The sequence below is a fragment of the Stigmatopora nigra genome, chromosome 22 (genome assembly GCF_051989575.1).
Source record: "Stigmatopora nigra isolate UIUO_SnigA chromosome 22, RoL_Snig_1.1, whole genome shotgun sequence".
Taxonomy (NCBI): domain Eukaryota; kingdom Metazoa; phylum Chordata; class Actinopteri; order Syngnathiformes; family Syngnathidae; genus Stigmatopora; species Stigmatopora nigra.
In genome coordinates, this window is record NC_135529.1 from 6,652,368 (window position 1) to 6,675,254 (window position 22,887).

General features: G+C 38.7%; 2 protein-coding genes and 1 long non-coding RNA gene across 4 annotated transcripts; 2 read left to right on the forward strand and 1 right to left on the reverse strand.

Moving 5' to 3' along the window:
* Window positions 1–926: 926 nt before the first annotated feature.
* On the reverse strand, window positions 927–15,199 carry LOC144215320 (rabphilin-3A-like). 2 transcript variants are annotated; one of them, XM_077744152.1, is made up of 19 exons: window positions 15,181–15,199; window positions 8,297–8,387; window positions 8,184–8,195; window positions 7,754–7,885; window positions 7,500–7,629; window positions 7,077–7,160; window positions 6,887–7,022; window positions 6,731–6,769; window positions 6,096–6,281; window positions 5,820–6,002; window positions 5,351–5,430; window positions 5,038–5,112; window positions 4,649–4,758; window positions 4,452–4,578; window positions 4,323–4,379; window positions 4,067–4,221; window positions 3,636–3,717; window positions 3,427–3,523; window positions 927–3,329 (listed from the first exon to the last, which is right to left on the reverse strand). In XM_077744152.1, exons 2-19 carry the CDS (start codon window positions 8,305–8,307, stop codon window positions 3,199–3,201), a joined length of 1,827 nt encoding a protein of 608 aa, XP_077600278.1. In that variant the 5' UTR covers window positions 8,308–8,387; window positions 15,181–15,199; the 3' UTR covers window positions 927–3,198. The 2 variants fall into 2 exon arrangements, with proteins under 2 accessions (XP_077600278.1, XP_077600279.1); XM_077744153.1 differs by lacking the exon at window positions 8,184–8,195.
* An 837-nt stretch (window positions 15,200–16,036) lies between these two features.
* LOC144215321 (vacuolar protein sorting-associated protein 33A) lies at window positions 16,037–20,874 on the forward strand. The gene is made up of 13 exons (XM_077744154.1): window positions 16,037–16,296; window positions 16,562–16,627; window positions 16,799–16,926; window positions 17,020–17,206; window positions 17,546–17,662; window positions 17,758–17,932; window positions 18,017–18,210; window positions 18,543–18,669; window positions 18,749–18,816; window positions 18,957–19,094; window positions 19,462–19,599; window positions 19,679–19,847; window positions 20,373–20,874. The coding sequence occupies exons 1-13, from the start codon at window positions 16,195–16,197 to the stop codon at window positions 20,564–20,566; spliced, it is 1,803 nt and encodes a 600-aa protein (XP_077600280.1). The 5' UTR covers window positions 16,037–16,194; the 3' UTR covers window positions 20,567–20,874.
* A 322-nt stretch (window positions 20,875–21,196) lies between these two features.
* On the forward strand, window positions 21,197–22,767 carry LOC144215322 (uncharacterized). The gene is made up of 2 exons (XR_013330399.1): window positions 21,197–21,556; window positions 22,037–22,767. It is a non-coding gene; the product is annotated as an uncharacterized LOC144215322 (long non-coding RNA).
* The last annotated feature ends 120 nt before the right edge of the window (window positions 22,768–22,887 follow it).

The following is a 22,887-nucleotide window of genomic DNA, read 5'->3' on the forward strand; positions in this document are numbered from 1 at the left end:
AAAATCAATGTGGTAAAGTTTAAGCACTCCTGGCAAATTCCATTTAGAAATCCTTGGATGTAAATTCAATATTCCTTCATTTTCATTACTGCTCATCCTTCTAAGGGCCGCGGGGGGTGCTGGGGGCTATCCAGGCCTACTGCCAGGTGGAGGACACCCTAAATTGGTTATCCACCAATCGCACCAACACCCCAAAAAAGGCTGACCAAAAGTGCATGGAGTTTTTTTAATCTGTTTATTATGAGTTTTACTACTTTGACAGAGATTGATGATGGATGGACAAAATCATGATACAGAATTGTATTTCTATACCTTGAAAGACATTTGTCGTTCCTTTGGCTATGAAAAAATGCATGAAATGTAAACCCTATTAAGTTCATTGTTGCCGTTGCATGTTTAGTTAATATAATGCAAGGCTTTTATATCGGTGTCTTTCCAGCCTTGAGCAAATCGCATATAAAAGCAACTAGAAATTCTTTTTTTACTCATTGCCTGAATTTTGCACTTCAGTGATGTCTTTCTTCTGAGAGCTTCAAGTAGGTCAGAGGCTTTGTTGTCGAACAGCTGGAAAAGAGAAATAATGCTACAGCATAACTAAAGTATCTGTAATAAAAGCTGAAGTTGTACCAATGGTTGTTTGAGTTTAACATTTAAAGGAGTCTTTTATTTTTTACTCTTGTTTCTGTCATTCTCTGTTCCTATATCTTCTAACTTATTTTCCTTTTTTATGTACTTTGGACTCCCATAGGATATTCTGAATGTGCTATAGAAATAAAATTCATTGATTAAAACCTTTCTCTTATTTGGCAGTATAACACTGAAAGTATACTTTTTATTTTTACCTATGTGAGGGAATAAAAGTCAAGATGTCAAACTCGACTTAAGCACACTTTAAACCCACATATTCAACAACAATTCACCACACATTGACTTAGATTCATTTTATTTGACCTGTATTAATTCTGCAAAACCTTTACATGCAACATTGTGCGTAAACATCCATGTTCCCAAGGCATGCACTATTTACAACAGTGATAAAGATTGGCACAATGCATTGAGGGATGCTCATTTTAAAGCAAACAATCAATCGTGTTGATCTCATGTAACGGCCACTACGGCCAAAGCAGCACAAAATAGAATACAAGATGCTACTGGCAGGTGCTTTACGCACTACCACAAAGGGCACAGATGTTGTGCGGCGACAACAAGACGATGACAAAGGACCCGACTCTCTTAAATCTACCACTGCTACCTTATAAGAGCCAAGTAATTATACACTTACAAACCACCTCAGCGGGTTCTTCAAATGATGCCATAGTCATGCAGAATATGCCCTCTTACATAACAGTAATAGGAAAGAGATGTAAACATGAATAGACTCACTGAATTGTTATTCTCACCAAGTATAGATCATGAATAACTATAGACTTATATACAGATACCATATACATATCTCTCTATAAAGATTTGTATACTCTAGATATTTTGTACCACAATAAACGCCATGCATAGAATTTCTTGTTTTTGTACTTGTAATCATTTGCAAACAGCTGTAGAAGTTGAGGTCATTCCCATTTTGGAAGGTGTGCTTTGCTGTCATTTAGTAAACACACGCCAAAGCCATGAATTGTGAGGGATAGGCAGACAAACCCTGCATTGTGCAAATGGTGTATTGGGGGGTAAGAGTGGGCCACTACTGCCGCAGGCACATGAGTCACAAGCACAATGCATGCAGGTAAGGCTGCACACACTCATGACAAAAGCATTTGCAACTTTGCTTCCTGACTAATTTCCTAAAGGAGTGAACCAACGCTCACAGTGTGCATTCAGTGTAAAACTCGACATAGAAAACCAGTATGAGTGTTAATTCCCACAAACTCAAGTGTCACAGATTAAATCACCACAGATAACCACATATACATTGAATATTTACCTTGGTGTGCTCTAATCAAACCACAAATTAACATTAATTGGTGAAAGATCCAAATACTCGCCTCATCTAAATTGGATATCATATATTTCTAACCTAACCTGAGCAATGTGTCAGTATGTAAACATTTTTTTTCATGGTTGCCGTTAGTATATATATTTTATATATACACATTATGTTCATGGTTGTTTTACACGTCAGCGGTTTGGCATGCTCGTATATTCAAGTGTTAAACTCTGGTGTGACGTCACGCCAGTTGGAAAAATACGCTAGACAAAGTGGTGAATGTTTAGGCGTGAGTTCTCTGCTTTTTAGGAGCCTCAGTATTGATTGTGACCTCCGATGCTACGACATATTGCTTTTCTTGTTCAAAGTTTCAGGCTCAACATACAATTGTGCAACTGTTTGTTTACATTTCATGAATACTATAAGAATGAATGTAAACTCTGAAACTATTTCAGTAAGTCATCAAAGCTGAATGTTTTAGTACTTCAATTTTGCTGCCATTTTCTTCATTTTAAAGCCATGCTTTTGTATGGTATAAGGGTATGTTGTTTGGATTTATAACAAGAACCATTCATGTGTCATGCACTGCCAGCAAATGCATTTGTTGATCAAGGAAAGATTTCTCTTTTATCCTGGAGTTTGTTTTCAATGAATAAATACATTATATTAAGCCATGGCCCATTAATATAGGAGTGGGCTGCAATGTACTTGCACTGATAGAAAATATAATTGCTTTACTTTGAACATCGACCTTGAGATTTTATGTCCACTCCCCTCTAAAAAATATCAGATCACTACTACTGTAAATGTTTTCTCTCTTCTTAAAAGTGTTTGGAGGGGTTAAAGTTGCAATTCTGTCTCGGTTAGACCACATAATATGTCCCCGACAATGTAGAATAGTACGTATAGACTTGATATTGTGCACTTGGGCAAAACCATTCTGCATAAAATGGCCTTTCCCAAGTTGATGATACAAATTTGGATGTGAAAGAATGATATTAAAAGTTTGTATAATATGAAAAATGTGATTATCTTTGACTTAATTCATTAAGAAATATACCTATATGCTTATTTCTGTTGCTCAGAGGCTGATTAAGTCAACGCAGGGAGGAGAGAAAAGAACGACAAGTCGGAAGCGTGAGAGCAGTGCCTGCGCGCTATGTAGTGAAATAATGATCAAATCAGGCAATATATAAAAGGTGCCAAAGGAAAGAAATGTAGATTGGGGTTGTTCTAGCGCATGCTGTGTTTGTCACAGGTAGTTAATCACTGGCGGTGTGATTCTCATTCAACAAGGTGTGCCAGCGCTCGATCTTCTTGTCTTTGTTCTTCAAACACTCATACCAGTGTTTTAGCCTCTCTCCTTTGGCGGTGATGCCAAGCTGGCAGCCCCCTGGAGAGTTGGAATTCAGATGTGAGAACTTGCTAGTAATGGCTGCTCAATTTTTGAGTTTGCATTTGATTTTATGGAGAAAAAAAAAAAGCTTTACCAATATAGTCATTAGACTTCCCAATATCATAGTCCCACACCGAAACATCTAAAGTCTTCTTAGCCAGTTCACCGTGTTTAATATCAAAGCTGAATTCCTAAAAATGGAAGTAAAACACAATTTACTAATATTTGTTGTATGCAAGATTTGGGGAGCTGACTTTTAAGGAATAAATCACATTTACATTTCAGTAAATAATTTCTGACAACCTCATTAAATTCTGGGTTTAGTGTCCTCTTCTTGATCTGAGTTTTGCACTTTCCCTTCTTCCCCATGTCAGGTTTCAGAATTCTGTGAATTATAGAAAGCAGGTTTGTAAGACTTTTTCTGATGTCAAATTCAAGCACTTTCAAGAGCAACATCTCATCTTTTCAGAATGCTACAAGTGCAGCAAATAGCACAAATATACACACACACAAAAAACACGGTTTAGTATATGGTGTACCCAGAAAAATAAAATAAACGGAGACAATGTCTAATCTACAAGTATCACCCCATTTTATATAATTTCCCCTTCAAACATTTCCAGTTATGTAAAATATATCTTTATGCACATTTAAGTACTTCATTCAATAATAGCAATAAGAATGTAAGCAATTCAGGACCCAAAATGACATTCAATGCAAAGTTTAGTACTTACATTTTGACATACGGGTCAGAATATCCATTGGCATCCATAGCAGCTAAATGAACACAACGTACCACACCTACAAGGAGGCGGTTCAGCTGCGTGCTGTACATGAGGGAGATAAGAATACGACCACGTTCCTCTGCTTCACCGCCATCTTTTGCTGACTAGACACAAGAGCAAGAAAAAGACACATTTATGATAGACTGCATTACAAACGATGGCGGAATCTGTTGCGTTTAGTTATTCTCTTGAAAAATAAGGACACCTCATCTTCATAGAGAGCAATTCCCCGAGCTCCACCAGCTGTTGCTGTTCTCTTGGTCTGTGAAAAAATACATTATATCAGATTGGGATTCAGAAGAGGAGAGAAAGAAGGCAAATTGCTGTTACTCACCGGAACAACTCTCTCTAGACAGACGTTAAAATTTTTCTTCTGGTTCAATTTCAGCTTCTTCAGTGCCACTCGAGTCTCTCCAATGAACTCGTTGTGCCCAAACTTGTCCTCATCACAAACAGACAGCCTGTGGCACAAAGAATTGACTGACTGTAAAGTCTATGTCAAGTTAGACAGAGTGTGACTACAGTATCCACCTGAGGGTCTTCCGTTGCATGTCATCATCTGTCAGACCGTGATAGGTGAGAGTCTCGTTCCATGCTGGGTTGCGGGTGTTTCTCAAGGTCTTTGTGCGCAACTTTGTTGACTGATAAAACCAAAAAAAGACAATAAGACTCATAAAGGCTTCTGAGCTCATATTTTTGCGTCATTTTTTTAATTAAGTGCCAACATGACAACTTGATCCGACATGTTAGTCATGATTTAATTTATTCTTTTTAAATTATTTTCATTCTTCAAAACCAGCAGATGTCAGGCTTGAGCTTGTAAAACAAACCCTATGCCATGTTCCCTTATTATTTTTTCTCTTAATTAAAAATACATAATTATTTATATTTAAAGTAGTATAGAAAACTTATTTTCTAACCTTGCTAGCCCCTGGAAGCAGATGAAGCTTCACATACGGATCTGCCAATCCATTAGAATCCATTGGTTTCAAGCCCTAGTGATAAAAAGGAGAAATCATGTCCAATGCCAACAATGTTATTTAAGAGCTTTAGCAGCTATGTTCCACTAGAACTAATTAAGTTAAAAAAATACTATTATTAAAGTATTCAAAATAACAAAGAGGCACATAAAACACCAAATCAAGTATTTTATGTGAACACACTGAAAGATGCTTTGCTTAATTACTAATAAAATGGCTTTAAATATGAATGCATACATTGAATCAGATGTACCTTTGCTTTCAGAATGCTACAATGAAGGCTGTTGCTTTCCTGGTCATACATCAAACTGAATTCTAGAGAGCCCAGAGTGGCTGAAAAACACCAAGAAAATTCACTTAGAATTACAACATATACACTGCATGCTATTATATAATCATGGTCTTACTATTGAACCAATAGCACCTTTGTAGTGAGATAGAACAATGATTAATAAAATTGCTATTATGGCGGATGTGTGGTTAGTGTGTTGGCCTCACAGTGGGGGACCTGGGTTCAAATCTAAGTCGGTACACCCGTGTGGAGTTTGCATGTTCTACCAGGGCCAGCGTGGGTTTTCTCCGGGTACTCCGGTTTCCTCCCACATTCCAAAGACATGCATGTTAGGCTGATTGGACACTCTAAATTGCCCCTAGGTATGAGTGTATTTATCTGAAATGGTTGATCAAAGCACTTTCTAAAAGAACATCAGGTCTCAACTCACTCGCTTCATCAGAGTCATAGTCATTGGCCTCCTCCTCTTCCGCTGCAGGGGGAGCTTGATGTCGGGCAGGAGGAGCACTGTAAACAGCGGGCTGCCTTCTGTCCTCTTGTATAGCAGGAGGTGCTCTCGGCTCTGGAGGGACTGCGCCAGAAGAGTAAGCAGCTCCTTCGCGTCCCGGCTGACCTAAAAACACACATAGGCACACACACACGCAAGCATATAGCTTTGCTCCAAATTGAAGACCATCCATTAGCAGCCAGCCCAGCTGGCCCTCACCCTGCGGAGTCATGGAGGGCGCCACAACGGGCTGCGGTCTGGAGCTTTGAACAGGCACCATTCTCTTCATTACCATTGGGCTTCCCTGGTCCCCCTCATCGAGGCTAGCGTGGCCCGTGGCCGCACGAGGAACTGATGGTTTAGGGGCCACAGGTGGGTAACCAGCGCGGCCCTTCAGTTCTGCTCCTGAAAACAAGCATAATTCAGTAAAGCCATAAACACACACTATTCACGAGGGGAACGTGCATATTCGCATTTCAAGCCCTCACTGCAGCAGAATCTTTAATAACTCCCCAGTCTCTTTAGATACTTTTGATGTTGCAGCTTTTTGTTCAAAGGCATTGACCTACATTCAACACAAAAAGCTGCAGCAGTGTACTGCCACAGTGAAGTTCATAGCCTTTCCATCATGTCAAAAAAAGGTATTTCATGCATTGGCACCAAGAACCCCTTGGGGGGAAAACAGGTGAAAATGAATGGAGGTAAAACATGTCAAACTTTAGCCAGTATACCCATACCAGCAATCCTAAATAGGAGTTTTTGATGTTAAATTAATCCCAAAATGTTTTTGTCTTCAACAATTATTTTAAGAAATTTCTGGTTTTACACATGAAACCAGTGAAATGACTACTTGCCTGAAACCTGGTTGGTCGGTGGAGGATTCTGACTTTGACCTGGAAAAGAGGGAAAAAAATGTACACTTGAAATATGGGCTGCAGCATCAATAAATATCACCAGGTGAAAACCTATGAAAGGTATACAGATTAGAGGCACTGCACTGCTGCACCTACCGGGTTTTTGTTGCAGAGTTGTCTGCTCCCGGGGTTTAGAGGACTCTTGGTCTTTCGTTTTGGATAATGTCATGGGTGCAGGAAGGAATTGTTTGGGGAATCCTTTAAAGAACCAGGCACCGGACCTCTTCCATACCTGAGAAAATACATGTTATTTGATATATTTGGTTTCCTAGCGTGATGTACTCACCTCACGTTGTTCTCTACAGATCTTGCAAAGCCACACGGCACGGGGCTTGCTGCCGCACTGAGTACCACATTTGGTACACATGTTCTAGGCACCAAGAAAATAGAAATATCATTACGCAAGGGTGACAAAGTGCCAAGTAACACGTTTGGCATCACAAATTCCCATTGACCTCTAGAGGGTCAAGACTCTCTGGGAATTCCTAAAATGTATTATGCATCATATTGAATAAGTCAAGTTTGCTACTGCGGTGAGGTTGAGTCGGTGCCTATGAACAGTTTAATTCTGAAAAACTCTGTTCATATCATAAGGGTCAAGACTATCTATGGGCTATGAATCAAATTGAGTAATTCAGCTACAACAGCCAGCATTCAAACATGACCAATGTCTAGTGAAATTGTCATTTTGAGTTCTTTAAGCACCTACCTTTTTGCAGTCCTCACACACCACTGAGCTGACCCCAGGTGTTCCCAGCTGTTCCCCACAAAGGACGCAGCGAGACAGCCCATCCCCACACACCGTCTTCTTCATGTCATCCAAGCGGTTTATCAAGCGCCTGCAGAAGCACACCTGGTGTCACTAAGGACTTCCTCACAAGTGGTTCACAAAGAAATTGCTACAACGTATTGAACAGATGCGCTGATGTCCTTTCCATACGGCGGATAATTGAAGTGTCTCACCCAATCCTTTCTTGCTCCATGGCCTCCATTTTCTCCGCTCGTGCAATCACGCCATTTATGATTTCTTTTTCTTCATCAGTCAGTTCTGGAGCAGATCCAGGGGCGGGGCCTGGCTGCATGGTCCAGTTGCCCCTGTCAGCCAAATAGTAAATCATGTCGTAATTTAAACAAAACAAAGGCATATAAAAACATTGTGAGGGAGCGCCCATTAAAAATGAAGATGTCATTACCAAAAAAAAAACAATACTACACATAAAGATTACTATACTCCCTTATTTCCAAATTATAACCCATAACCTAACCCATTCCCTTAAATGTTTCTGTACAAATTCAGAAAAAAAACAGAAAATCTAGATTATTTAAAAATAAGAAGGGTTTATAATGCCCCACTAAAGATGAGCGTGATATTGGAGGTGTTGTATCTACTTACTGGTCTTTAACACTGTCAGAGATGGCACAATAGAAGGATATAGTTTGAAACAAAGGATTAGTCTTTGGAGGTTATAAAGCTAAATGACAACATTTGCTAATAATCCTGCTCACCTGGCTTGCATGGTTCTCTGCCCGTCTTTGGGAATCTAGCGATCCGAGCTACTGTTCATCACCGTGTCAGTCATGGCAACACTAACACATTCTAAAAGACAGAACAAAAAGCAAGGTAAAAATCCAACAAGATTGAAACTGCCATAAATCGTGAAGATTGTTGTGCCTAATTAGTGGAAACTAATAGCTTGCGAAGGAAGGCGTACAGGGAAAAGTACAATGGAGAGTCATTAAAAGAATGGTTAGTTTTAGATTGAAATCCTCTAGTACGCACATTTAGCTTTTCCATTGTTTTTGTCTCATCTTAAGCAGCGCTAACTTAAGTGCCACTACAGGTTGCCCAATGGATTGAAACAGCGAAAAGCTCTAATTGGCAAACCACCAGATTGATTTCATTGCAGTAGACTGATGAAAGGAATGAATCAAAAGGATGTCAAATTACTGATTCAGATCATAATCACACTGCCATTCAGATGCACACTTCAAACGATTTCAGAGGCCTGAAACTGATCAAATATTTGCTACAACACCAACTGCAAGATAAGCACATTTCCCGGATTCATATTTACAGCCAACTATTTCCTTCTCTGTTTTAATCACTCATACAGATGTGCTTAAACTCCAAGATATATTTTCAGCACACAATTCATATTTTAGCAGCCTGTATTAAATGTTTCATTTTAGACACATAAAAAACTGGACAGTTTTGGAAGAACTCAGGAAAACAAAATGGAAAAATAAACTGAATCAATCAAGTGAGGTGAAAAAAAAATAAGATAAGGCAATGAAGTCAAATGAGAAAAAAATGTTTTAAAATGCACGAGAGTGTAAAGACGATCAAAGACTATGTTGCTTTGAAATTCACCCTTGAATGCCCTAACTTTGCATCTCAAAGGTAAACAGGTTATTTTGCAGTGAGCATTCATTCCATTTTTTGTAGAAGTACAAACTAAACTCCAATCTCATACTTTGCAGTCTATTTTTTGTGAGTGGAGATTTCTCCTAAAACTCTTAGTGAGAATTTAGACATCTTTCTGTGTCAGGTGCGCAGTCAATGTCCTGAAGGCAAGTAGCACCAAACTGTGAAGCGCTGCAGGCTGCACCAAACAAAAAGCTCCTGGAGCTGATGTCAGGAATAGTGATGGTGCATACGGCAATCGTGTTCCCACTGTATGGCATTAAAGGGATGAACAGTGAGAATGTGGAAAAAAAATAAAATCAATAGCATTCTCCTGTCAACAGTTCAGTAGAGCTTTAAAGATTGCGCTCCCTCACTTGCCTGATCATTTTGAATGCAGTGAATGGTGCATCAGAGCCACACATTGTGACCCATTATCTTTCATTTCAGCGCCCTGCCGGTGAGATGGAAGAAATAGCAGCAAACTTGCTGGACTCCTCGTAAAACTGCAATACTGGGTGAGGGCTTTCCTTTTGTGATGCCACTGCAGCAATGTGCAACACACTTTTTCTGGGATGATCAATGGAAAAGTGTTGAAAAGTGCAACAAGAAAAGAATAATATAGTGCTGGATAAAGCATACTGTACATTTTTTAACAATAATAACGTCCGCCAGACATGTTTTTTTAATCTACAAGGGGAAAAAAAGAAATTGCATGAGTATTATTACCCATGTAGTATGTTGCACTCTCATACTGTGCTTTCTAAATAAATTATTTTCTGTTTTCTCATTTTTTTTGCGCTTTTGGTGCTTTCGCCTATTCAAAAATGTCAAAAAAATAATATTATTATTATTAGTAATAATATTACAATTCATTCATTTGAAAAATGTTTGATAGTCCAGACCAAAATGGCATCGGGGTCCAGACTTGGACTGGGGTCCGCCAGTTTGAGACCGTTGAATTAGCACATAATGTAAATAAATCATAAAGATCAAGCCATTCATGCAGCCACATCCTGTATGGAATTTCATATGTAGGAAGAAGAAGGGAGCAGTTTCGCGAGGCGTTTAAAGGCCGAGGAAGATAGTCAATAGAAATCTACGTCTGTACTCCCTAAGCACACTTTACGCACAAAGCATCTGTCAGCCATTTTTAGAAACATGGTCATGCACTCTCCTTGTTTAGTTGGGGTGAATGTAAGAGTTAGCAGCACAAATTGATGTGACTTTGAATAGCAGGTGTATGACTCATGACTGCAGGCTTACTGAAAGTAAAAGCGTTTGGAAAGCATCTTCCATAAAAGAGATAGTAGGCATATAATCGTGACAACAAGGAGGGCAGGACAATGCTGGTTTCATCCAGTATCGGGGATACTGGGATTATTAGTGATGTCATGGCAGCATATAACATGGTGTGGGAAGACAAACAGCTCCAGGCTCAACAGGATAGTTTTTTTTTACAAATAAAAATACAATAAAAAGAACTAACAAAGACTTTTATTTGTTCAAGTGACAGTTATTGCTGTTGGATTTTTGTAAGATGATGTTATTTGTCTTAAATGGTCTTGTTTTGAATTTCAAAAATACTAGTACATGATGTTTCACATTTAGAAGACATAATTGAGTTGACTGGTTCTGGTTGGGAAACCAAATGATGTGTCAAGAGGATTTGATTCACTGTCAGTAGTGACAAACTCTGATGCTTCTTTGTAAAAGTTGCCGATGTTGCTGGAAGAAAGGATTGAAGCATATCCATTACTTTTACAGAGAGCTTCGATTTTCCATAAAACACATCAACTGCCCTTGACAGGTCTCTTCACTGTTCAAACCGTATATCACCAAAGCCTTTTTTTGTTATTCTTAAAGGAATAGTTTGCTTAAAATAATCTTTAAGGAAATAATTGCCTCTATTTATTCCATAGCATACTTTTGATTCTAAAAATAGAACAAGTATGTCAGCCATCAAAGTTTCTTGTAGTACACCCTAATATGGCTCCCATTTGTAAGATATTGACTATAATGGCACGATTAAAAATTCAGGGCAAGAATTCCCAGGTGAGGCTTGAAAAAGGACATTTCTAAAGCAGGTTAATGAGAATTGGAGATCAACATTTAAATGCACAACTTTGGCTCCATTTGTTAAGGTTTAACTTTCTTACAGTCCCTGCAGTCCAATCTTAAATACTATTATTCGGATGATTTGAATATATTTCAATATAAAAAGCGATGATATCAAGCTGACTTTTTGTATTGTAACAAGTCCATTAAATTACCAGTGTAGAACAGTTTGTGCAATTTGAAAAGCTTTTACAAATGCATATTAAAAAGTGAATTACTAATACAATGCTATAATGTTAGGGAATTTTATTCATAGGGCTGCCAAGTTCAGCATCTTTTTTAGACTGACTGGCATCTTATGAAGCCCTGCAATAGATGCATTTTTGTATACAGAAAAACAAGAACCAAATCAAACCTCGCGGCCATTTCAGATATGCTAAATGCAGATGAAAGTTGTTAGGGATGGAACGTAATTAGCTTCATTTATTCAGAGCCAACCCATAAATAAAAAGTCAAAAAATGAAAAGGAATTCTAATTATAGTATAGCAGTGTTGTCCAATATTAATCAAAGTGAAAAGAATCTTTGAAGAAATTCAGAACACTAATGTGCTGGGAAATTTGCTATTTTTCCTTTATTTTACCACATTATGGATCAACAGTAAATAACAACAATAGTATGCTGTCCTACAGACAATGAGAGATCATATACTAGATTTCTACTCTCCAGAAATGCAACAGAAAAGACAAAACATTTCCGAACACCATAAAGAAAAGTGGACTTGCACAAGAGTGCATTGCACCATGCAGCCCTTCATTGCTGGAGGAAAACATCACTCAGCATTTCTTAATTATTTACAACTTCAAACCCCAGTGCTCTTCACTTTGTGTACATCCTCTTTCAATGCATTTGTGCAACTTTTCTGATTTTCAGATCATCAAACATCCACAGTGGGTAGGTATTAAGCGGGTACTAATACTCTGCGTGGGAAACAGTAAAGTTGTCTGTCTTTAAAGAGGTGCTGAAGCAACTAAATATGTTTAGCTCAGACAGTCACGTTGGTGGGCACCATCTGCGAAAACCATCTGTGAGGGCTCCTCACCTCTCAAAAGGACAAGTGTTGCACTGATCCAACCAAATTGTCTGTGTGGGCATGCATCCAAGTCCCGCATTGTTGGAGCACAAACAGGAAAGACCATCCAGTGTCCAACAAGCTAACCTGCTGCTAATTCGGCTGTGGCCTTCGCCCCCTCCGAGAGACTTGCCGAGTCATTCGTGCTGCCTTATTTTCATTCTTAAATCAGTGGAACGTATAATGAATTAGAATGGCGCAAGAGCAAAGGGCTCTGGCAAGGGCGAATAAATCTTACTCTGCATTTTCACCAATGTAGATGGGTAAAAATCAATCACTGCAATCTCTCGTGAATTTCCAAGGAAAAATATACATCTAAGCAAAGGAACTCTTTATAGGGTCTTGAACTTTTAACATTCATCCAATTGTCCTATGTATTATTCAAATGCATTTGGATCATTTAGGCATGAATGCCCAACAGATCCAGTGGCTTAGTGCAGCAAAACACCAAAAGAACAGTTTAGCCTACATAAATTCCCAAAGTGGAAGAGAATAAATATGTAAACATGGAAGGTAAAATTCATTCAAAGACATCACACTTTTAGTTGGGATTACAAAATCTGAGGCTGAAGCTGCAACACCGCCAATCAAGACAGTTTCGAAAAGAAATATCTCAAAAATTGGACAAAGGAAGAGGAAAAAAAGTAAGAAAATACATTTGACTTGCATTGTGATTCTGATGACTTATACATTTCTTTCAGTCTTTACGCACTTCAAAACAGTATCCAATCCTATATTTTTAGAACTGTGCAAGGATACGAAGAGCATATTTAGAGCCTTCAATTACCAGCACTCAAGCTGGTGTCTGCTTGTGGGATGGTTATCCCAATAAACACAACTGGAAGCTGATGCACAAGCCATTTATTTCCATTTATCTTGCATCACGACTGTCGAACACAGCATTAAATCAGCACTTACAAGTCTGCGGTCCAAAAAAAAAAAAAAAAAAGCTATATGCAAGCCTTTCGCATAGCAAATTTTAGTGGGAGATATGTTGTCTCATAAATTATTGCCGAAATGTGATAATGTGGAAAAAATATATAACACTGTACATTGAACATGTCCATTTATTGAAGAGAAAACTAATCCAAAATCCAAACAGAGGTGAGGTCAATTGGAATGAATTCTGATGCACCGTCAATGTTCCAGCAATAATTAACTTGACAGTCGTCTAGGGAAACCAAATGTCAATTTTGGACTTTTCTTATACTCTTTGCTCTCATGGTCTCAGAGGAGGACTTGCTCCAAAGGCATTATTAATTAGTTCAGTCTCTTCCAATACCCCTGAGGGTCTTAGGAGATCTAATCACGACTTTGAAAAAGGCATTGATTCTCACCCACTGCATTGATGAGACTTTCAAGATAAAGACACTCCCGTTTTCAGACCAACAGCAAATAGCAAAATAATGTTGTTCAGATTTAAACAAAAGAAGAAATCTTTTTACAAAAAAGACAGCTCCTGATATTGGACTCTGTATCAATACAATAGATGGTGAGTAGCACACATACACCTTTCACCAACTGTGTCCATGGTAACAGCAGGATAGGAGGAACCAAAATGGCTTAGCACAATTGGAGTGCATGTGTGACCATCAATGTGTGTGATCATGGCGGTCGCTATACCTGTCCAGTACTACTGTAAATGGGTCTCAGTTTTACAAATCATGTCAGAGTATCTAATAGAAGAGATCTAACTGTGAAAAGTCAGAGTTAAAGTTCAGTAGAAAAACACACTAGGGACTTTTTCTATCTGGCAACACTCGCCATCAATTCCTCTGTTTTAAATAATGCATTGTTTCTAGCTATCTCGTAAGAACACCCTCGCACACATTTTCACTCCATCTTTACTGAAAACATAGTAAAAGACCAATCATACACATCTTTGCCCAATCAATACTTGTAGGTTCTTTTGTAAGATGAGGTAACTGCAGATATTTCTCATACAGAATAGTATTCAGGATTTTCTCCCCCTCCCCCATTTAATTCTGTCTTCAGGGTCATAGGAGTTAGTGGAACCAGTTCCTTCATCAACCCTATGAGTATCCGTTGACAAAAGGTGGCAACTGGTAGATGCACGGGTAAATCAAAAGGAAATAAGGAGGTGACACAAGCACCTGTTCAGTGACCCTCCTGGAATCCACATGCGCCCGCCCTGTACACATCTGAGCTAGAAAGGCTTCATTGAGGTTTTTCCATCGAGCGTCTAAAATCCTGCAGCAACGCCCTGGGAACCAACCACGCAGTGTCCTACATGGCTTACCAGTTTCTGTTGTCTATTTCAGATCTGACTACTACCAGGAAGCAAGCACTGCATGAGGGCGGCGAGCCTGCCACGTTCAAGATACATTTTAAGAGGGTGTAAAAATAGCACCTTATCATACCATCTGAAGCACGGTATCTTGAAGTGAATTCACCATCAGCACCATTGTGTGTTAGATCATGAATGATGATTGTGGTTTGCAGGAAAATGTGTTTTCTAAAATAAAATCAATCAAATAAAAATGCTCATTATTGATGCTTCCAGGTTAATTAACAGGAGCGTCATTCTGCGCAGTGATCCGCACAAATTGCCATTTTTTTCTCATTCAGATGACTCAGTGTATAATTGGCCCCTATCTGTCCCATCAAATTAATAAGTAGACAATGATAAACGCTTCTCGTAAATCAACACCGATCATCCTCTCTTGTGAATGAAAGGTTGACACCATTCAAGTCAGTGGGCGAAAGTATAAGCCTCACAAAAGGTTTTCAATTCATTTCAATATTTTGACATCCTTTAAGCGATACAAAGACGCACCTGAGAATCCAGAGCAGGTTCTTCTTCCCAGTGACTTGTGGAGAAAATGTGATGAAAATGACTAGGATCAGTCAATGCGCATGGTGCATGTCACCACACCGGAACCCGAGCGTTAATGTGCAGCCTGGAAGGGTCGTCCGTGGCTAAAGACACGGTGTGCATGGGAACTCGCCTTTTTTTCCTGCGCTGAGGATGGAAAGCCCTTGATTCGCTGGGAAGGAAACCCCTGGATGAGAAGTGATAACGGTAATGCATAAATGGACAGTCACCTGATCGAATTGTGTCTGGAATAGTAAACCCGGACACTATTTCAATATTTGGAACGTTTGTTCTTTCTTCTTTTTATTTAACATACACGTTGGAAAAAACGTTGCTCTCTGAATAGTTTCATTTGAGCTCTACCATGTGTTTCAAATTGTTGTGATGGAATGCAATGTAAATTTGTCATTGTACTCGTTTTGGAAACATTAAAATATTTCATTTTTAAAAATAGATCTGATGATATTCTGGAACGAGGTAAAGGCAAAAAGGTCTTGAAATGAGATTCGAAAATTCATCGTTTTTCCGCTTTTATTGAGTCGAGTGAATAGAAAGTTGAGTGGTTACGCCACCTAAAGGATAGCTTGTTTGTTGCACTAAATTGCCGAATCGCTTTTGTTTTGTTTCACAAAGAGAGAACATATACGCAAGAAAATCTATCACATTCACTTTATGCAATGCAAATACTAGTCTCAGCAGTACTAACCAGATATTTTACTGTTATTTTATATAAATCACAATCAAATGCAATAAAAAAAAACAGCTTCCACGTGAGGATAATTATCCAATGTGCATGCCCAGTCGTGAGTTAAATTGCTACTCAAAATACATCATTTACCTCGAGTCATTTTGTGGATTATTTATTTTCCAAAATCTGTTGCTGAAGAATTTCTTGTCTTCGGTCAGTTTTATGTCGTAATGCACAAGGTAACGCTGGTCACATGACACAGTGGGTCACCTGATTCGCACTGCAAAATGGCTGCTCACTTATCATACGGCAGAGTCAATTTAAACATTTTAAGAGAAGCAGCACGAAAGGAGCTAAGGGAGTTTTTGGACAAATGTGCAGGAAGCAAGGTAAATATATAGTACGTATGGAAGGGAAAATGACTTGCCTTGCTCTGTTTTTACAAGGTAAATAAGTCAGACACAGATATGGCGTGATGCAGCTGTCAACATAGTTTGCTAAAGTGTAGTAGTTTCATCTCTACTGTTGAGTAATTTAGAAATTTAAGGAAAAAAAACCTTGAGAAATATTTGCATTGACTACAAACTATCAAAGCTGCTTTTCAAAATTATTTTAAGTCTTTCATTGTGTCTTGTTTGTGTTCTTGCTTTTTAGGCTATAGTGTGGGATGAATATTTGACTGGACCTTTTGGACTCATAGCACAATATTCCCTACTTAAGGTAAGTGTTTTAACTCCTCGTGTATATTTGTATAGCTAAACCAGCGTGCTGTATTTGTTGTTGTTAAAACTATCAATCTTCTTCTTGTTGTATTACTGCACTTTTGATTTTTCGTGTTGTTGTATTGGTTTAACGTTGTGGCAGCATCATTCTATTGAGTCTTTTGTTCAGGAACATGAGGTGGAGAAGATGTTCACTCTCAAAAGTGGTCGGCTCCCCTCTGCCGATGTCAAAAACATTATCTTCTTTGTACGACCCAGGCTAGAGCTTATGGATATCATTGCTGAGAATGTATTCAGGTGGTTATAATGAACTTAAATGGACCTCTGTCATTGTCATCCGAACAGACACCTATCACTGCCCATTGTGTTGTTTTTTTTCCTTTTTTTCAGTGAAGATAAGATGCACGTAGCACGTGAATTCCACATTTTGTTTGTGCCCCGCCAGAGTATGCTTTGTGAACAACGACTCAAGGAGCTCGGCGTGCTGGGCTCCTTCATCAACATTGAGGAGTATATCTTGGACCTCATTCCGTATGATGGCGACCTGCTTTCAATGGAATATGAAAGTGCCTTCAGGGTGTGTTCATGTTTTCATATATAGAAAAAAAATCTCTTAAATGTAGCATGTGCTCCTAAAAATCTCAAAATACGTACTATGAGTCTCCTCTATTATATATAAGTAATACATTGTGAATAAGGATGTGAAAATGTAGTCAATTGCATTTAATACATGTTCGATTTAACGACATCAAGTGGTCACGTTAGAGATTGCAGTCAGTGGCTTAAACTGCCATGACTATTTAATCATCAATTGGCAGGCATTTGTTTCAAAATGAGTTCTGTAACATGCCAACCAATTCAAAGCTTTATGTGTTGTGCTGAATCTAACATCAGTTTCTTTTGAACCCCCTGAAAGGAGTGCTACTTGGAAAATGACCAAACAAGCCTTTACCACACAGCCAAGGGTCTTATGACTTTACAGGCACTCTATGGGACTATTCCACAAATTTATGGAAAAGGGGAGTGTGCACGGGTGAGTAAATTGAAAACCGACCTAACTAAATAACAAAGCAATGGATTTGGTGTTGAATTGTATATATTGGTTGTCATTTTTCGGGCATCTGTTAGCATGTTGCCAACATGATGCTGAGGATGAAGAGGGAGTTTGCAGGTATTCAGAATCAGATCTTGCCAGTGTTTGACACGTTACTGCTCTTGGACCGGAATGTAGACCTGCTAACACCTCTGGCCACACAGCTCACATATGAAGGTCTCATTGATGAGCTCTATGGAATCAATAATGGTCAGGATGACATTTTCAATATATGGACTCAAACGTTCTTACTCCTTTTGTCACTGAGTTAATTTATTATTTTTGCTTTGATAGGTTATGTGAAGTTGCCACCCGAAAAGTTTGCCCAGAAAAAACAAGGCGAAGCAAGCAAAGATTTGCCGACGGAAGCCAAGAAGTTGCAACTCAACTCGGCAGAGGAACTTTATGCGGAAATCCGTGACAAAAACTTTAATGCTGTTGGAGCGGCGCTCAGTAAAAAGGCCAAAATTATTTCTGCTGCCTTTGAGGTTGGTCCTTCTTTTTGCCCTTAAGCCACTTTGACATGGTTACACACACTGATGTTCTGTACAAAGATAAGCACTTAAGTGACAAAAATCTACTTAGACAATTTGTGGCATCTGAAATTGAATTAAAATCATGTGATTGTAATTTGCCATGTTATCACAAAGGTCTTGAGGAAAAATCCATACAATTGAAGAGTTGATAGCTATGTTCAAAAGATAAGATAAAGTACTATTTCCATTAGAAAGCGTAGACATGTCTCTAGTTTTGTTTTTATCCTATTAGAAGTCCAGCAGCTAAAATATCGACACTTTGTCACATTGGTCTTATTTTACAGGAGCGCCACAATGCTAAAACTGTTGGCGAAATTAAGCAGTTTGTATCGCAGTTGCCTCACATGCAAGCAGCACGGAGCTCCCTGGCCAACCACACATCCGTTGCAGAACTCATAAAGGACATCACAAGTGCGTAAATAATTATTTTCTGAGCTTCCTTTCACACATCTGATTCAGTACCAACATTTCACGGGTTTGTCCATTTCAGCATCGGAGGCCTTCTTTGACAATTTAACTGTGGAACAGGAATTCATGACTGGAGTTGACACCGACAAGGTACATACTAGTACTTGAACCTATTTTTCAGCCAAACTATTGTAAAGTAGTAATCACTGGTATTGAGAAAAAGAGAGATTTAAGTGCAACTGTGGAGAATGCTATTTTGCACATAACCTTTGAGGCATTTTCAAATCCAGGTGAACACGTACATTGAAGATCGCATCGCCCAAAAAGATCCCCTCAACAAGATTCTGCGCCTTGTGTGTATGCAGTCAGTCTGTAACAATGGCCTTAAACAGAAGGTCCTTGACTACTATAAGCGAGAGATTCTACAGGTAATGTCCAATAAAAATATCTAAATGGACTATAAATCTGTTAAAATTGTATTACATCAAGTACACTGTACAGTAATCCCTCAAATATCGCTGTTCTTGTAGACTAGACATGGCCGCGATAATTGAGGGAACACCACACTGCTAATTTTATTAAAGGAATTGGAATTAAATGTAATTACAAGGTTGCCTGAACAATTGAAAAAAATCATACCATTTTCCAAAAAATAATGAAGATTTAGGATAAAATGTTATTAAGTTATTGTGCAGTTCATGCTTGTATTATTATTATTATTATTATTGTTGTTGTGTAAGGTATGACTTTATTCCCTGTTGAATTTGTGTCTATCTGTGTCTTATCTCTCTCAAGACTTATGGCTATGAGCACATCCTAACACTAAACAACCTGGAAAAGGGGGGTCTCCTAAAACAACAGACTAGCTCAAGGAATAATTACCCTACCATTAGAAAGACCCTTAAGCTATGGATGGAGGATGCAAATGAGCAGGTATGACCAAAGGGGAGATTTCATGCTTCACTGACATGGATATATTTTATACTGGATTTGATCTTTTTTTTCCTCCCAGAACCCCAATGACATCTCATACGTATATAGCGGCTATGCTCCGTTAAGCATCCGACTCACTCAAGTCTTGGCCAGGCCAGGCTGGCGGAGCATCGAGGAGGTGCTAAAGATGCTCCCGGGTCCGCACTTTGAGGAGCGCCAACAGCTGCCTGCTGGTCTCCACAAAAAACGTAAGCTGCAGTGTAAACATGATTTTCCAACAGGGTCTTTGCCTGCATGATGTAGATAAGAGTCAAGCTTTGTTCATGTGATGGGTAGAGGCTGAATGAGCTAATGGATTGCACTTGGCTACCATTGTCACCATGGCTCTGTCCATTTGCACTAGTCTTTGTGTAGATGTGTTAAAAAAAGGGTAGAATTTTTCCATTGCCAGTACTTCCAAATAGCAGATGGATGTGTTACCACTGATGGGAATGACACTTTGCAATATGTTAATTAAAGCCGTGAAATTAGATTTAGTGGCTTGTTTCTGCTTGCCCGCACAAAAGCAGACTTGATGTGATAATAGGAGAATCTTGGCAAAGCTGATGAATACATTGGTGCTTATAAATGGAAATATTTTTGTAGTAGGGACCTTTTGTAGTTGTATAGTACTTTATATCTGAAAAATTGTTCAACAAATTAGATGCGCTAATGTTGTATAGACAGTTCCAATGAGGAAACTGAATGCATGTGTTATTTCTACTAACTTGCAGGCCAGCAGGGGGAAAATAAAACAACACTAGTGTTTTTCCTGGGAGGAGTCACATATGCTGAAATAGCAGCTCTCCGTTTCCTTTCCCAAATGGAAGACAGCGGGATGGAATATGTTATAGCTACAACCAAACTGATTAACGGTACATCTTGGATCAAATCCCTCATGGACCGACCCGAAGCCCAGATGCACTGAGTCAACTGTGACGCACATAGACACAGCTAACGACCCTTTGACTGACCAGTCTTCGTGTCAAAATAAGAATGCCACAGGTGTCACTGAATGGAACAGATGGAGCCGTTTCTGTTACTGGCTTGCACTGGTGCAGTAGTAAAAGAAGCATAATGGAACTGTTACTGTAAGAAAGTACTTTATAATTTAAATCATGGATTCATAATGTGTCTAAAATGTAATGTCGATTTTTTTTTTTTTTTTAAATTTTCATGATTGTAACTTGTTTTGTATGTTTTCCGCCTACCAAATGAAACATAACTACTAAACCATGAGGTTTAACTAGTCCCTCTTATTCAATATCTGCAGAATTATTGTTGCAACTGACATGCATGCATCTTTTTTTGCACAGTGGCTTTTGATGAGGAAGGCGAAAGTATTAGCTGTAAGCATCGGTCCAACCCTCGGAAGGAGCAATTAGCGCATAGCAGGCCTCCCTCTATCAGCCGATAATGCTCTGGGGCCGTCTGGAGTGCTCAGGCCTCAGCATCCTATCATTTGACAGCATAGAACAATGATTGAATTAAGGGGCCATTTGCTCAATGTTCCGGCAGAGAATAACTGTGTGGCAGCGGGGTTTTTAGATCTTCAGTCAATAGCAACTCCTTGTCTTTACAGTATAAACAGGGCTACCTGCTGACAGGACGTACTCGGTGTACACTTAATGGATAAATCCATGTTTATTTGTTATTTCTAATGAGATTTATGAGTAAGATTTGCTTGACGAGTTTCATATAAAATGCTAGGGCGTGACTGTTGGAGGAGCAGGTGCACAGGAGACATAAGCACCATTAGGATCAATCCCAGTGGAGGAAGATCCTAGTGATCAGTTCTTGTCTTTGGCTCCTCCTTGACTGGGAGTTGAAAGGCTTGAGGCGGCACCCGTTAACTTCACAGCTAGAAGTGTTCCAGTCCACCCTCTGAACGGTGCAGTCCTGCTGTAGCAACATCAAGGTAGGACTTGTTTAAAAGCTTTTATTTCTTAAAATATCTGATAACTGCTGTTTTGTTTTGGATTATATTAAATGATCTGTGGGTTTAACTGAATTATTTCTAATAGATATAACACAAATAAACAATACATTGTTTTGATGGAGTGTCCTATTCTAGCATACAATTAGTGATGGGATTTTTTATTATAAGATTACTCGAAAACTGGACTTTGCGTCAACTTCAAGTACTTTTCCCTTGTTCCCTTTCCTTTTTAACGTTAATTCCCTGTTCATACTTTTGAGAGTAGATTTATGAGGGCTAAACATACAGAATGGGCTGTTTTTTGTGAATAAAGATCAATACTGAAACCTTTTAGTGCAATATGCAGATAAATTATTTACCAACTGTCAACATAAGTGTGTCCTCTAATAGGGTAGCTTTTATTTCTATAAATTATTTAGTTTGTCATTGTTTTTAAAATGTGCAAGTGTGTGTTTGCAGAATGGGACAAGACGGGAACCTGGGACACCTGACTTTTGCTGCCCCAAGGCAGAAAACACAACAGGTGCATCTGGATTGTGAACCTTTGTTTATCCGCTTCTTGCGGACATTCAGAGAAGTCATCAAATTTGTCCTCTTCAGTTACACTGTGCTTTTTGGTGCCTTGCTTCTTGCCCGATGGACCACTTACTACATGGTGGGAAAGTAAAAAGCTATGACTTGGACTAGATGTGGATCTCTTTATTCAGATAGAAACCTGTCCATTGTGGATTATAAATGCTCATTTTGGTAACACCTGAAGTGGTAATGTTCTTGTTAAACGCTTCAGCTAGTTGTGACTAATGTAATGTATTTAAATTCCCTTTATTTAAACAGAACAACAGTGGAGGGAATATTTGAATAGCAACAAACTTTGCTGCTTGTGTGTTGCCGTGTGTATTCTTCAACCTGTACAATGCATTGCAAAGTGCTTGTTTTTCAATATCTAATACAAAATATGTTATATTGGATACACTGTTACTTTTTTTTTAAATGAGTTCATTTTTGTATGCAAGAATACTGGACTACTTCATTTGCTGATACCACAATGATGGCTTGAATATTAAAATGTATTAGATTTAGTCAATGTAAATTAAATATGAAAACTTGTATTTAAAAGAGCTGGTAAATTATGTAAAACTGACTTTGTTCAAATGAGTAAAATGTATTAAAGGTTCCTATATAAAACCCAATTTATTACGCGTCCGTGCATTGATACGTTTGATTTATTCACGGTATGATTTCACACGGGCGGGGTTAAGTGTTTTGTGCTATACAAAAGATAAGTTATTGCCATTTTCAAGTGAGGTAAA